The 13907-nt window shown below is 28.3% G+C and overlaps 2 protein-coding genes across 2 annotated transcripts; both read left to right on the top strand.

Moving 5' to 3' along the window:
* Positions 1-506: 506 nt before the first annotated feature.
* Positions 507-1143, top strand: LOC114165521 (peamaclein-like). The gene is made up of 3 exons (XM_028050124.2): positions 507-601; positions 763-793; positions 962-1143. The coding sequence occupies exons 1-3, from the start codon at positions 536-538 to the stop codon at positions 1141-1143; spliced, it is 279 nt and encodes a 92-aa protein (XP_027905925.1). The 5' UTR covers positions 507-535.
* Positions 1144-9385: 8242 nt separating this feature from the next.
* LOC114165686 (gibberellin-regulated protein 12-like) lies at positions 9386-10024 on the top strand. The gene is made up of 3 exons (XM_028050251.2): positions 9386-9490; positions 9645-9675; positions 9843-10024. The coding sequence occupies exons 1-3, from the start codon at positions 9425-9427 to the stop codon at positions 10022-10024; spliced, it is 279 nt and encodes a 92-aa protein (XP_027906052.2). The 5' UTR covers positions 9386-9424.
* Positions 10025-13907: the final 3883 nt, after the last annotated feature.

Below are 13907 nucleotides of genomic sequence, written 5' to 3'. Positions count from 1 at the left end.
TAAACATTGGTTTATGTGTCTTCTGAATATTCTTAATAAATGTTTTATTTTAGTAGTATTAAGCTATTAAAATGGGATGTTACACATATGGTCAATTATATGTGATTGTTTTTGAATTAAAAATAATAATTTGTTTTACTTTTTATTTTTTATTTGGGTGTCAATTAAAATTATTTGTTTAGTCTTTCAAAGTCTTTTATCAAAATATTTATTTGGAATTGTTTTAAGGGGAGTTTCAGTTGTTCCAATAAAGTCAAATTCATCTTTAAATGAGATGATTCTAAACTATAAATGAAATGGATAAATTACGATTATTTATTAATATATCAAAGATACAACTTATTGCAAATAATACTCATAAACACTTACATACACTCATAACTCTGAAATGGAAATAAATCATAACTCTTAAATCAAATTGAATTATTCAGCGATTTTTTTTATCTATATATAAATCCTTCACTTCCAGAGCTTTTACACATTCAATCTTTGTTCCATTCCAAAAACAAGAAATATTATAGAGAAAATAAGAGTCATGACTAAGTTTGTGTGTGCATTTGTTGTCATATTTGTCTTGGCTTTTGTAACTCAACTTGTTTATGTGAGTCTCTTCTCAACAACACATTTTTTTCCTTACTTCTTTATTATTTACATTTCTTCTTATTTAATTAGATTCATTTGAACAAGCTTAAGACGCTAAGTATATATCACAATTTCAATTGCCTTCTTCAAATCTAATTTATTTTTCTTTAACATGTATAGGGTGGTGGTGAAGGATCTCTTACGGTTAAAGGTATTAATTTTAGTTCAACATTTGAAATATATTAGGCTTAATTAAATTTTAAGTTTTTTATAAAAGTTGAATAATTGTTAATTATGTTTGTTAAAAATTTGTATTCTATATACTTTTTTAATTTAAATTCAAATACACTGTCATAATTGGTTACATGTATTATTTCAGAGTGTCCTAAAGCATGTGACTATCGTTGTTCAAAGGCTAGTGGTAGGGAAGACTGCTTGTACTTTTGTAACTTGTGTTGTGACAAGTGTTTGTGTGTTCCTTCAGGAACATTCGGTAATAAGGAAGAATGTCCATGTTATAACAACTGGAAAAATAAGTCAGGAAAACCTAAGTGTCCCTGATTTAGCTTCAATTTTTTTTTTCTTATCGACTTTAATTCTATACTTTACTTTTCTTGTGATGTATGGTATTATACTTCAATAATTAAATAAATGTTTATGCTTCTTTTACTTTTCGTACATCTCTTCTTTTTAATACTCTATAATCTTTTATATTTATATTAGTTTGTAAATTTTATTATTAGTTTACATAAATTGTGTAAATGGTGCTAAATTTAATTATGTATTTGAAATTATTTTTATTATGTATTTTCGTATGATATATTTTAAAATACTGAAACTGAAATTAATTAATTGATGTGGTATGTAATTCATGTAAAATTTAAACGCCAATGTTAAGATAATAAAATGTAAAATGTAATTCATGAGACTAAATCATTATTAATGGAAAATTATTTAATATTTTCTTCCCTTTTTAATAGTCCTATTTTAAAGTTCAATAATATATCATTTTTTTTTTCAATTATAGTTACTCTTCATTTAATTTTTGTTTGTTTTTCATATGTACACTAACTATTATATGAAAATTTAAAAGAGTGAAAGTAAAGAATTATAGCTATTTTTTTGTCAAATAAAGCAACTAATGCTTTTCTTAGATTTCATAAAATAATTTAACACAATTTCGCCTGTAATATTGTGATGGTAAATAAATTTGTTCACCTTGTTCAAATTTATTATGATTTTGATGAAAAGTTCGCCAAGAAGGAAAGAATATGAGCCAATACTATTTGGTTTTTAAAATTAGGTATGAAAATGTAAACGAACATGAGTATGTATATGTCTTATGTTTCCATCTTCATTTCCATTCTTATAACTGTCTTCATCCTCGTTTTTGGCTTTGTTTTAAACTACTAAAACGCTTATATAATTTACTACATAATTTAACAAACTTATTTTCACTATTTTATCATGTCCTTAGTTTCATTTTATTTGAAAAATCTCTTTTTTTTACTATTGTCACACAAGTTTTTATTATCTCTATTAGCTCATGTTTAACTTGTTTAATGTCCAAAGTACACTATTTCTTATCATAATCTTAATTATTTGTGTTTTAAGTAATATTGTTTAAATGGTGTATTTCATTTCGAGGAAATATAAATATAAGTATAAATTTAATTAAATCAAATAGATTTTAAAATACGTATTAATTATTTTTACTCAATTTTAATATTTTTATATATTATTTTTTTCACAAAAAAATATCTTAATTTTAAGCGTTAATTGTGTAAATTCTTACTATATATCCCGTGATGGATCTTCAATAATAATTTTGAGAAAAAAATAATATACTTAAAATTTATATATTTAATTAATATCAGTAATATAATAAAAATGAATACATTACACATATGTAGAGGGTTGTCTAGTTCTTTGAGATACTTTAGCTCATCAATAATTGAATCAAAACTCAAATTTTCAACTATTTATTTTTCAATGAAAATAACTATATTGTCGTAAAAAAAATCATTTTCCATTTTATTTCGCAATATACCTTTGTTTTTTCAAAATACTATTTAAGACTAAAAAATATTTTATCATAATCGGTTACAATTAAAAATTGATTTTGAAAAAATACATAATGCAATACTTTCTTTTTTATATTCATTAAAAATAATATACAAAAGACTTATGAGATAAAAAAAAGAATGTTAATTATTAATCTAATCTTTCATTATCTAATAAGACAATTTTTTTTTTCAAGAATGGAAGAAAATAAATGAAAAATTAAAACAAGACAATGGGAGAGAAAAAAATATTTTAATAATTATTTTATTTTTTATTATATTTTATTATTTATTAATATTAAATGTTATATTTTATAAAAAAAGAAGTAAAAAATACTTAATTAAATTTTCATTAATTTTCAATATTTTTAATATATGTTACATTTAATTTAAAAGAATTTAGGAACCATGGCTATCTTTTCCCTTTTATAATTTGCCTTTGGATATTTCCTTTTGATATTGAAACGTGTTTCTTTGCTATAGTTTTCTTTTATTATTTTATAATTTAATACATGAATGTTTATTACCCTTTAGGAGTGCAACTAGAGACCATCAAAATCCCATTAAAGATGGGCCTTTATACTATAAAGGTTAAGTTTGAGTCTAAAACATGTTTTAGGTTTGACCAACAACCTTTGAATATATTACTTTTAAAACATCAACAAACAATATAATTAAAAATCAACCTATTTAAATCTATTATTGAATTTTTTTTTAATAAATCTTAGAAATAAAAGTGAAAATACGAAAACATCTAACAATTCCGTATCTAGGTGTAACAATTCGAAATAAAATCAATTTCATATTTAGGTGTAACAATTCCAACTAAAATTAATTCCATATTAAAATTTGTTATGAATGAGTATCAATACTCAATTAAACAACATGCTAAGTCTAACATCCATTTGACCAACTTAAAACTAATAGATAAGACTTCATTATAATATTCAAAATAAGTAATCTAGTCCATAAAGTATATTAATGCAGTCTTACCAAAAGATAGGATTATAAAAATATATCATCTATACAAACCAATTAAAAATCAACAAAGCTCTATACATCGGCTAACCACATACCACAACACTGCAAAATCTTAACAATGCATAGATTCAGATAATTGAGTCTAGAGAGTCTAGAATTGTACGTTTGTTACTTTTATGAATGTTTGAAATATGTTATTTTATGATGTAATAAGTTTAACTGTTATATGATTATTCCTTTTATAGACATGCTTACCCTCTTTTATTTGTTGTTTGTATGTTTTGTGTTCTTTAGCAATGATCAAAAAAATCACGTGCTAACACGTGACACATAATTAACGTTGCTAGTGTACTACTAATGAAAATGACCTAATTGCAGCAATTTTCCCAAAATAATGACTTGATTGAGACAAAAAAAAAGGTCCTACTTAAGATTTCCATAAAAAAATGAGGAACAATTGTAAGGCCCATTAAAAACCCTTTTATTCTTTCTGTCCTAAAGTAAAGGGGCTGCCCTTATAAGTGGGCCTGAGGACTGGCCCAACAGATAAGGTCCCCAAGTCTGCCCTAAACCTAACATTTCTCTCATTTCAGAAACTGTCCCTAATCCTAAAGAGCCGCAGCCACACTTCTGCTAGGGTTTACCTCCTCACCATTTCAAGTTCGCTTAAGCTGTTCCTACGCCACGTAAGTACTTTCTTTTTAGGTTGTGTGATTTCTATCGGCCTTCTTCGTCTTTGACAGTTAGGGTTTCTTAATATTCTGGCCTTTGTTCTATTTATCCACTATTTTCAACTCTTTAGCCGCCGCTCCCAGGGTAGCAGTGCTCGCTATCGTGCCGCCAAGGCTTCTGTTAAACCTTCCTCCAGGTACGGGAAGTTAGGGTTTCGAGTTTGAGTTGTCTCTGATCTGTTTTGAGTTGTCTTTGATCTGTTTTTCAGCTTGTTGGATGTTTGTATGGATAAAATCGTTGTTTTGTGGTGCGTGGGATATCTTGTATGATTTGTGGGTTCAGAAATAAAGCTGATGCAGGTGAAACAGTGGCGAGACCTGTTAATCTCACCCAAGCGAGCCAGTATCGCCTAGGCAAGACAAACAGGGAGTCGCCCAAACCAGTTTGCGCGAAAGGTCGCCCAGGTGACCCGCTCAAATTTTTGAGCGAGCAAACATGTCGCCCAGGCGAGAGGGGTCTCGCCTAAGCGAGATCCCGCGTTGGTTTCTGGATGCTCTTTCGAGCCCTCGCCTAGGCGAAGGGGGCTCGCCTGAGCGAGCTCGTCTCGCCTGAGCGAGACCCTTCAGCCTGAGCGAAGGGTTGGGCGAGGCAGTGTGCTGTTTGGATGCTTGTATGTTCTTGGATGATTAGTATTGGTTTGGGAATGAACGTTATGATGAGAAACATGTATATAATGGAAAATTATGTATGCTTGGCATGATTCATGAATTGTAGATGATGGGTATGGTATGGACTTGGCATGTGAACTAAATGAGGTGGTTATTATTAAAGAGGCATGATAACGAGATGAGTTGAATCCCATGTGCATGGATGGGTTATGATGAATTGGAATGAGTTGGAATTGGAAACATGAAAGGGTTTGGTTTTAAAGGTTGACATGATGAATGTATCCTTGCATGACAAATACTATTTGACTGTGTGACCATGTTTTGTCTGTGTTAGTGCGTAATACCTTGGGGTCTCTAGGTGGGACTTTCAGGGTCGCGCTTCAGTGGTCGGGACGTAATTCCATGGCCCCTGTTAGTGGGTGTCCATGGTGGTGTCCCATCTGTATAACTAGGTAAGGATTCAAGGTAAGGTTGCATCTTGACGCTCTAAGGAGTCAGTTAGTCTCACCTAGAGCGGATTGACTCATGTGGTGAGAGTAGCAGGAGGCTTGAAATTCATTAAGGGCTAACCTTGTGGTGAGGAAAATTGATCCATTGTATTACTTGTAACACACAGCTCGGGGGTGAGCAGCTCAGGGGTGAGCAGAGGTATCCACCACAAGTGCAAGCATCCGCTGAATCCGACTAAGTTATACGTATCCGGATGAGTCGAGTCGAGTCGTAGTGTATTGATTGAAGAGTCATAACATGCTTGGTTGTTGTATGGATATTGAATGGTGAAATTATGTTCGACTATATGATGAAAATGTTGTTGGCTCTAGCTTACCCTGTTTATTGTATGGTTGTCTTGTACGTGGCTCTTCTTTCTTGCGATGATCATCAATGTAATTGATGGGAGCAGATGGGCGAGGTTCTCGTGATCAGCAAGGAAGTGGAGATTCCGCTGCTTAGCCATCGGAGCTGGATTTTATTTCCTTCATGGTTTTCTTAGGGCTATGGCCCATGTATTGTTTACGCTTTGCTACTCTATTCTCTTTTGTAGACTTGTATCTAGTTTCCTGTTGGCATCGTGGTGTGCCCAAGGTTGTAGGGGTTGTGTTAAGGACCCCAGGACTACGCTACAGTACTATTATTGTGTGACGTTCCCTTTATTTTCGCGTAATATTTAAATGGGACGTTACAACAATGAAATGATTTAACCTTATATATACCATACTATATTTAAGTTACGTTTTTTTCCTATAGTTGGAATGGGTTATAGGTATAAAATATTAAGATATATATTGTTACGTAGCATGCAATTGTATTCTATTTGGTTATAAACTTGGTGCGATGGGTTTGGTGTTTCGAAAAAGAATTTGGGTTGCAGAATAGTTTTCTTTTAAATGAAAAATTGTGGTTTTGAAGATGGTGCTTTGCTACCTGGTTTTCTATTATTATGTGAAAATGTAATATATATTTATAAGATTTCAAGGGTAGGTGAGTTGATTTTCTTTTTACGATCTAATTTTTCTTTGATAATAGGGCATTATGAATTGGCATTTTGTTAGTATATTATGGACAGTAAAAGAAAAGTGGTAGGTGATGTTTTGGTTTTATAAAGATGCTAGCATCTTGTTTTCTTCAATGTTTTAAGAAATAGAAACTAAGGGTTTTAGGTTTAGTTTTGGCATCGGTAGTATGAAGTTTTGTTGAGTGCAGTGGATAACTTATTCTAAGGATACAAAATAGATTTTCTGTTGGCACCAAAACTTGAAAAAAATTGTAGAATGGGTCTTTGATGTACGTTCAATCATATGTTGTTTATAATAAAAGAAACTGGTGGGCAATGGCGATGAAATTAGGTGATAAATTGATAGGTGCAGAATTTTATGGTGCAATGTGAGTACAAACAACGAATAATTTTGTTAACTTTTGTTAAGAGCCATGAGTTAAGTGGAGTTTTCATTTAGCAAATGGATTAAGTGGTTGCTTATATGTTACAGAAGCATGTAAGGTTCAATTTGGATGGCGAACAAGGAAAGAAATTGAAATTATTGTGAACGGTGGTATTTTTCCAAAGTTGGGTGCCTTAAAATTCATAAAATTGTGTTGTTTCACGTTGTTTTTTCGTATTCTGGAACCGTCTGGTAGTAGTTGGATGAGTGGATTGGTCGTTGGGCGACTGCATTCTTTCTAGTCTGCACATTTTTAGTAAAATTAAGTTTCCCAATTCATTAACCGTTGGATTGAGCTAAAATTTTGACAGTTGATTGGTAACATGTGGTTCTTCAATTTGACTGGTGGGATCATCTATTACAGGTATGTAGTTTAAGAAATATGTCACGAAGTATTATAAAATGTTGTTTTTCGTCTTCTAGGTGAATGTGTTTGTTTAGTCTGCACAGTTTTAGTAAAATTGACTTTCCTAATTCGTTAACCGTTGGATTGAGTTAAAATTTGGATATTTGGTTCCTAACATGCTATTCTTAGGTTTGACTGGAGGGATCATCGATTAGAGGTCTGTAGTTTGAGAGCTATGTCACGCATTATTGTAGTATTTTTGGTTTTGTGATGATAAATTTTGTTTTGAAATTTTGGTGTAAGAATTATGGTTGTGCATTATGCTTATTTGGAATGTGTTTGTAGAGTTTGGTATGATCATATATGTGTATTAAGGTATGATGTGTCATGATATGATGAAATTAAATGATGAGTTGAGGTATGTTTGATCATGTGAGGAGTTATGATATGTATATGTATATGTATACATATGTGATGAGACAGTATGAATTCTCTGAAAGCTGTAAAACCATGAAGATTCCTTTATCTAGAGGACTTTGTTGAGTTAGGGTAAAAGGGTTTCTTTCGGCCATAAGTCTTTGGCATGATCTTGTAAGAGTGCTTTTACCAAAGATTTGTTGAGGTTGCTTGTAGTCTATGAAAAGCAGGGGAAAGAACATTCCCAAGAGACGTTGTTATGCAAAAAAGGTAGAGTGGTTGGTTATGAGAGAATTTCATACTGTTTGACATTACTTGGGGGTAATATTTTAATAATTACATGTTGTGATTTTGGAACATGTGATGGATTTTAATCTTGGTGGAAGTTATGCATATATTATGTAATCATGGTAGGTGAGTTCTATGTTGATTTATATTGCTATGCATTGTTTTATTTGGATAGCTCACCTCTGCGTGTTTGTGGTTGTGGTTTCCACCTGCGATGATCGTATAACTTGTGTTATACGAGAGTAGAGTGACGTTACAGATGGTGTTGATTTTGATGTACAACAATGAGGAGCTTGGGGATTGCATTGGGAAGGATGTTTTTATTTCTAATATATTTGGAAAAATTTTATCTTAGAAATTTATAAGTCAAATAAGTTGGGACGTTAGATATTCTTTAAATTGGAAAGTTTATTTTGATGAAATAAAGGATGTTTTTTTTCTTAATTAGAACATTTCCTACGTAATTTAGTAGCATGGTAACGGAGTGTTACAAATGATCAATTATATGTGATTACTTCTTTAAATATATATATATATATATATATATATATATATATATATATATATATATATATATATATATATACACACTTAGGGTGCTACTAAATTTAGTATTTTTAAGAATATTTGAAAAATTTTATTTTATGATGTGATAAGTTTAACTGTTGTATGATTGTTTCTTTTATAAACTAGCTTACCTCTTATTTTTGTTGTTTGCATGTATTATGTTCTTCTTTTGCAGAAATCACCTTATTCATGTGAGCATATGGAAATATAGGCACCTCTTGATGTTGAGGAGTTAGTTGTTTGAGTGATGAGCGACTTTAGATCATGTTAGGTATAATATAGTAATAGGATCCTAGTATAGTAGCTATAGAATGCATATAAGTGATATTACTATAGTCTTATCTTGTAAGACTATACTAATCTATGATAAACATTGGTTTATGTGTCTTCTGAATATTCTTAATAAATGTTTTATTTTAGTAGTATTAAACTATTAAAATGGGATGCTACACATATGGTCAATTATATGTGATTGTTTCTGAATTAAAAAAAATAATTTGTTTTACTTTTTATTTTTTATTTGGGTGTCAATCCAAATTATTTGTTTAGTCTTTCAAAGTCTTTTATCAAAATATTTATTTGGAATTGTTTTAAGGGGAGTTTCAATTGTTGCAATAAAGTCAAATTCATCTTTAAATGAGATGATTCTAAACTATAAATGAAACAGATAAATTACGATTATTTATTAATATATCAAAGATACAATTTATTGCAAATAATACTCATAAACACTTACATACACTCATAACTCTCAAATGGAAATAAATCATAACTCTTAAATCAAATTGAATTACTCAACGATTTTTTTGACCTATATATAAATCCTTCACTTCCAAAGCTTTTACACACTCAATCTTTGTTCCATTCCAAAAAACAAGAAACATTATAGAGAAAATAACAGTCATGACTAAGTTTGTGTGTGCATTTGTTGTCATCTTTGTCTTGGCTTTTGTAACTCAACTTGTTTATGTGAGTCTCTTCTCAACAACACATTTTTTTTCCTTACTTTTTTATTATTTACATTTCTTCTTATTTAATTAGATTCATTCGAACAAGCCTAAGTATATATCACAGTTTCAATCGCCTTCTTCAAATCTAATTTATTTTTCTTTAACATGTTTAGGGTGGTGGTGAAGGATCTCTTACTGTTAAAGGTATTAATTTTAGTTCAACATTTGAAATATATTAGGCTTAATTAAATTTTAAGTTTTTTATAAAAGTTGAATAATTTTAATTATGTTTGTTAAAAATTTGTATTCTATATACTTTTTTAATTTAAATTCAAATACATTGTCATAATTTGTTACATGTATTATTTCAGAGTGTCCTAAAGCATGTGACTATCGTTGTTCAAAGGCTAGTGGTAGGGAAGACTGCTTGTACTTCTGTAACTTGTGTTGCAACAAGTGTTTATGTGTTCCATCAGGAACATTCGGTAACAAGGAAGAATGTCCATGTTATAACAACTGGAAAAATAAGTCAGGAAAACCTAAGTGTCCCTGATTTAGCTTCAATTTTTTTTTTTGTTATTCACTTTAATTCTATACTTTGCTTTTCTTGCAATCTATGGTATTATACCTCAATAATTAAATAAATGTTTGTGCTTCTTTTACTTTTCGTACATCTCTTCTTTTTAAGGTTCTATAATCTTTTATATTTATATTAATTTGTAATGTCATTATTACTTTACATAAATTGCGTAAATGGTGCTAAATTTAATTATCTATTTAAAATTATTTTTCATGTGTACTTTCATATGATATATTTTTAAATAATGAAACTAAAATTAATTAATTAATTAATATGTTATGTAATTTATGTAAAATTGCCAATGTTAAGATAATAATTGATGGACAATGGAAAATTATTTAATACTTTCTTCCCTTTTTAATAGTCAGATTTTAAAGTTCAATAATATATCGAATTTTTTTTCAATTATAGTTACTCTTCATTTAATTTTTAATTATTTTTCATATGTACACTAACTATTATATGAAAATAAAAAAGAGTGAAAGTAAAGAATTATAGTTATTTTTGTAAAATGAAGCAAGGGCTTGCTTTTCTTAGATTTGATAATATAATTTAACACAATTAAGCCTTCAATATTGTGATGGTAAATAAATTTGTTCATCTTGCTAAAATAATATTTGATTTTTTAAATTAGGTATGAAAATGTAAATGAAGATGAGCATGTATATATCTCTCATGTTGTTATCTTTATTCCCATTCTTATAATCATCTTCATCCTATTTTTGTCTTTGTTTTAAATTAATAAAACGCTTATATAATTTATTACATAATTTAACAAACTTATTTTTCTATTTTATCATGTCTTTTATTTTCTCTCTTAATTCATGTTCAACGTGTTTAATGTTCCCAAAGTACACTCTTTCTTATCAAAATCTTAATTATTTGTTTTTTATTAAGTAATTTTGTTTAAATAGTGTATTTCATTTTGAGGAAATATAAATATAAATATAAATTTCAATAAGTCAAATAAATTTTAAAATACATATTAATTAATTTTTCTCATTTTCATATTTTCATATATTATTTTTTAACATTAAAATATCTTAATTTTAAATGTTCAATCGTCTAAACTCCTATCATATATCTTGTGGTGAATCTTCACTAATAATTTTGAATAATTTTGGAAAAAATATACTCAAAATTTATATATTTAATTAATGTTAATAATACAATAAAAATAATTACATAAAATATATATAAAGGGTTGTTTGGTTCCTTCACATTCTTTAACTTATCAATAATTGAATCAAAACTAAAATTTTTTATTATTTACTTTTCAAGGAAAATAACTATATTGTGGTAAAGAAATTTATTTTTATTTTAATTCACAATATACCTTTGTTTTTTAAAAATATTGTTTAAGCCAAAAAAATATTTTATCATAATTCATGACAACTAAAAATTGGTTTTAAGAAAACACATAATAAATTACTTTTTTTTTTATATTCACAAAAGATAATATACAAAAGACTTATGATATAAAAAATAATTTAAATAATTAAACTAATATTTCACTATCAAGACTAAAAAAATTATCTTTTTTTTAGGAATGAAATGAGAATAAATGAAAAATTAAAGAAAAAAATGAGAGAGAAAATAAAAGTATTTTAATAATTTTTTTATTTTTTATTATTTATTAACATTAAATTTAATTATTTTAAAAAGAAAAATAAAAAGTGATTAATTAAATTTTAATATTTTTAATATATGTTACATTTAATTTAAAAATTTCAAAACCGTGACTATCATGCCCCTTCTGTAATTCGTCCTCAATATATCCTTTTAATATCGAAACATTTTTCTTTACTATAAATTTTTATTATTATTATTTTATAATATAATAATGTATTTGCCCTTGAGAGTGCAAATAGATTAGACCATCAAAATCCCATTAAAGATGGGCCTTTTTATTATAAAGATTGAGTTTGAGCTTAAATAACGAGGTTTGACGAGCAACCTATTTGAATATATTACTTTTAAAATATCAATAAATTATATAATTAAAAATCAAATTATTTAAATTTATTGTTGAAGTTTTTTAATAAATCTTAGAACTAAAAGTGAAAATACGTTTAAATAATGAAAATGTCTAGCAATTCCTTATCTATGTGTAACAATTCTAACTAAAATCAATTCTATATCTAAGATTTATTATGAATGAGTATCAATATACAATTAAACATGTTAAGTGTAACTTCCCATTTTAGCATTTTAAAACTAATAGAATAGGACGTTTCATTATAATATTTAAAAGAAGGAATCGAGTGTATAAAGTATATTGATATCGTCTTACAAAAGATACGACTATAAAAATATATCATTTATACCAACTAAAAACCAACAAAGCTTTATACACCAGCCAACCACACACTACAGCTCCTTGAAACCTTCCACTATTCTAACTGATGGCCTCTGATTCTCCAGAGGTGCCTTTAAACTTGCAACTTCACTAGATCCCACCAAATAGGTGATCATCGCAAAAGAAGTGGCGAACAATACAAAAAGACACAAAACACACAACATGGTAAGCTAGTATACAAAAGAATTCTTCATACATATATTTAAATCATGTCAAAAACCTACAACATGGTATAAAACATATCTATGTCTGTTAATCACACAAGCAGTTGACACTAAATTCAATTATCCGAATACATGTCTTTGATATAGGGTACACAAGAGGTATGCACATGTGATGGTTGATAAACTCTGCAAAGTCTAGCCAAGAGGGTCATCACCCAACCACACATAGGGTTAATCCCATTCATGCCTAGGGCCTAATACATCCCAAGACTAGGATCTTTTGCTACTCTCACCACATAACTCATTCTACTCTACTTGAATATGAATGATTATTAAAGTTCAGGATACACTATCATTACCACCACAACCACCACTTCCATGAAATTCTCCTTGAACTTCCTTAAACATCATAATTTCAAATGCTCCACAACATTTTGTATCAATTGCCATCTTATATACCCACAATAACATTTTCACCTTAAATTATAATAATAAAAGCCATAAAGTATGCTTAACATCAATCACAAAAACATTCAAAACAGTTAAACAGGAGAAAGACAAAAAATAAGGCAAATGACGCTATACATATAGTACATCAAAACGGTGAAAACCATTTCTATAAGCACAAACTTCAAAACAAAGATTCCACCAATCAAAGTGAAAAATTGTAACATCCATAAATCAATAAATAATTATAAGCATTTTATTATATATTATTATTATTATTATTACAAATATATATATTAAATATTTTAGAATGTTAATAAAAAGAATACTTTAAAAAAAAAAAGAAGAAACGTAAAATTAATATCTTAAGTTACGTAAGTATGAAATTAAATATGGTTAGGTAAACTGAACATATTAGGTTATAAAAAAAAAAATAATAATAATAATAATAAAAAAAAAGAAAAAAAAAAAGCATTCACCATTATCTGTTCAATTACCCTACGTCATGAGATGAGCTCATAAGCTAATAAATGCATGTAACATCACATGTTAAAGAAAGAAGAAAGATGAAATGAAAACTTAATCCATAACAAACGGTGACTAGAATTTGAAACAGAATTGAACAGTGTTACAAACCAAATAAACTAAATGTAATGATTAGGTGCATAGTATAAATAGGAGTAGTGGTAGACACTAAGACGAAAGAAAAAAAAAAGGGAGAAGAGGAATTTGTGAGTATAAGTCGACAGTGAAGAAAATAGAAGAAGGAGTTAAAACGTTCACAAAGTTTTGGGATATATCTTTCGCAATAATTAAGGTAAGGGAAGGAGATATCTATCATTTTATTTTTACTTTAATTATTTTTTTATCTGTTCATAATTATTTT

This window comes from Vigna unguiculata, chromosome 10, assembly GCF_037176805.1.
Source record: "Vigna unguiculata cultivar grain cowpea cultivar isolate G323 ecotype 2 chromosome 10, ASM3717680v1, whole genome shotgun sequence".
Taxonomy (NCBI): Eukaryota; Viridiplantae; Streptophyta; class Magnoliopsida; order Fabales; family Fabaceae; genus Vigna; species Vigna unguiculata.
This window is presented reverse-complemented; position numbering and strand designations above follow the sequence as displayed.

Excerpts from the sequence above, each read along its gene's own strand:
- LOC114165521 (XM_028050124.2), top strand. The coding sequence starts at position 536 with ATGACTAAGTTTGTGTGTGCATTTGTTGTCATATTTGTCTTGGCTTTT. Across the intron at positions 602-762 it reads TTGTAACTCAACTTGTTTAT|GGTGGTGGTGAAGGATCTCT; the intron begins GTGAGTCTCTTC and ends TAACATGTATAG. Across the intron at positions 794-961 it reads AGGATCTCTTACGGTTAAAG|AGTGTCCTAAAGCATGTGAC; the intron begins GTATTAATTTTA and ends GTATTATTTCAG.
- LOC114165686 (XM_028050251.2), top strand. The coding sequence starts at position 9,425 with ATGACTAAGTTTGTGTGTGCATTTGTTGTCATCTTTGTCTTGGCTTTT. Across the intron at positions 9,491-9,644 it reads TTGTAACTCAACTTGTTTAT|GGTGGTGGTGAAGGATCTCT; the intron begins GTGAGTCTCTTC and ends TAACATGTTTAG. Across the intron at positions 9,676-9,842 it reads AGGATCTCTTACTGTTAAAG|AGTGTCCTAAAGCATGTGAC; the intron begins GTATTAATTTTA and ends GTATTATTTCAG.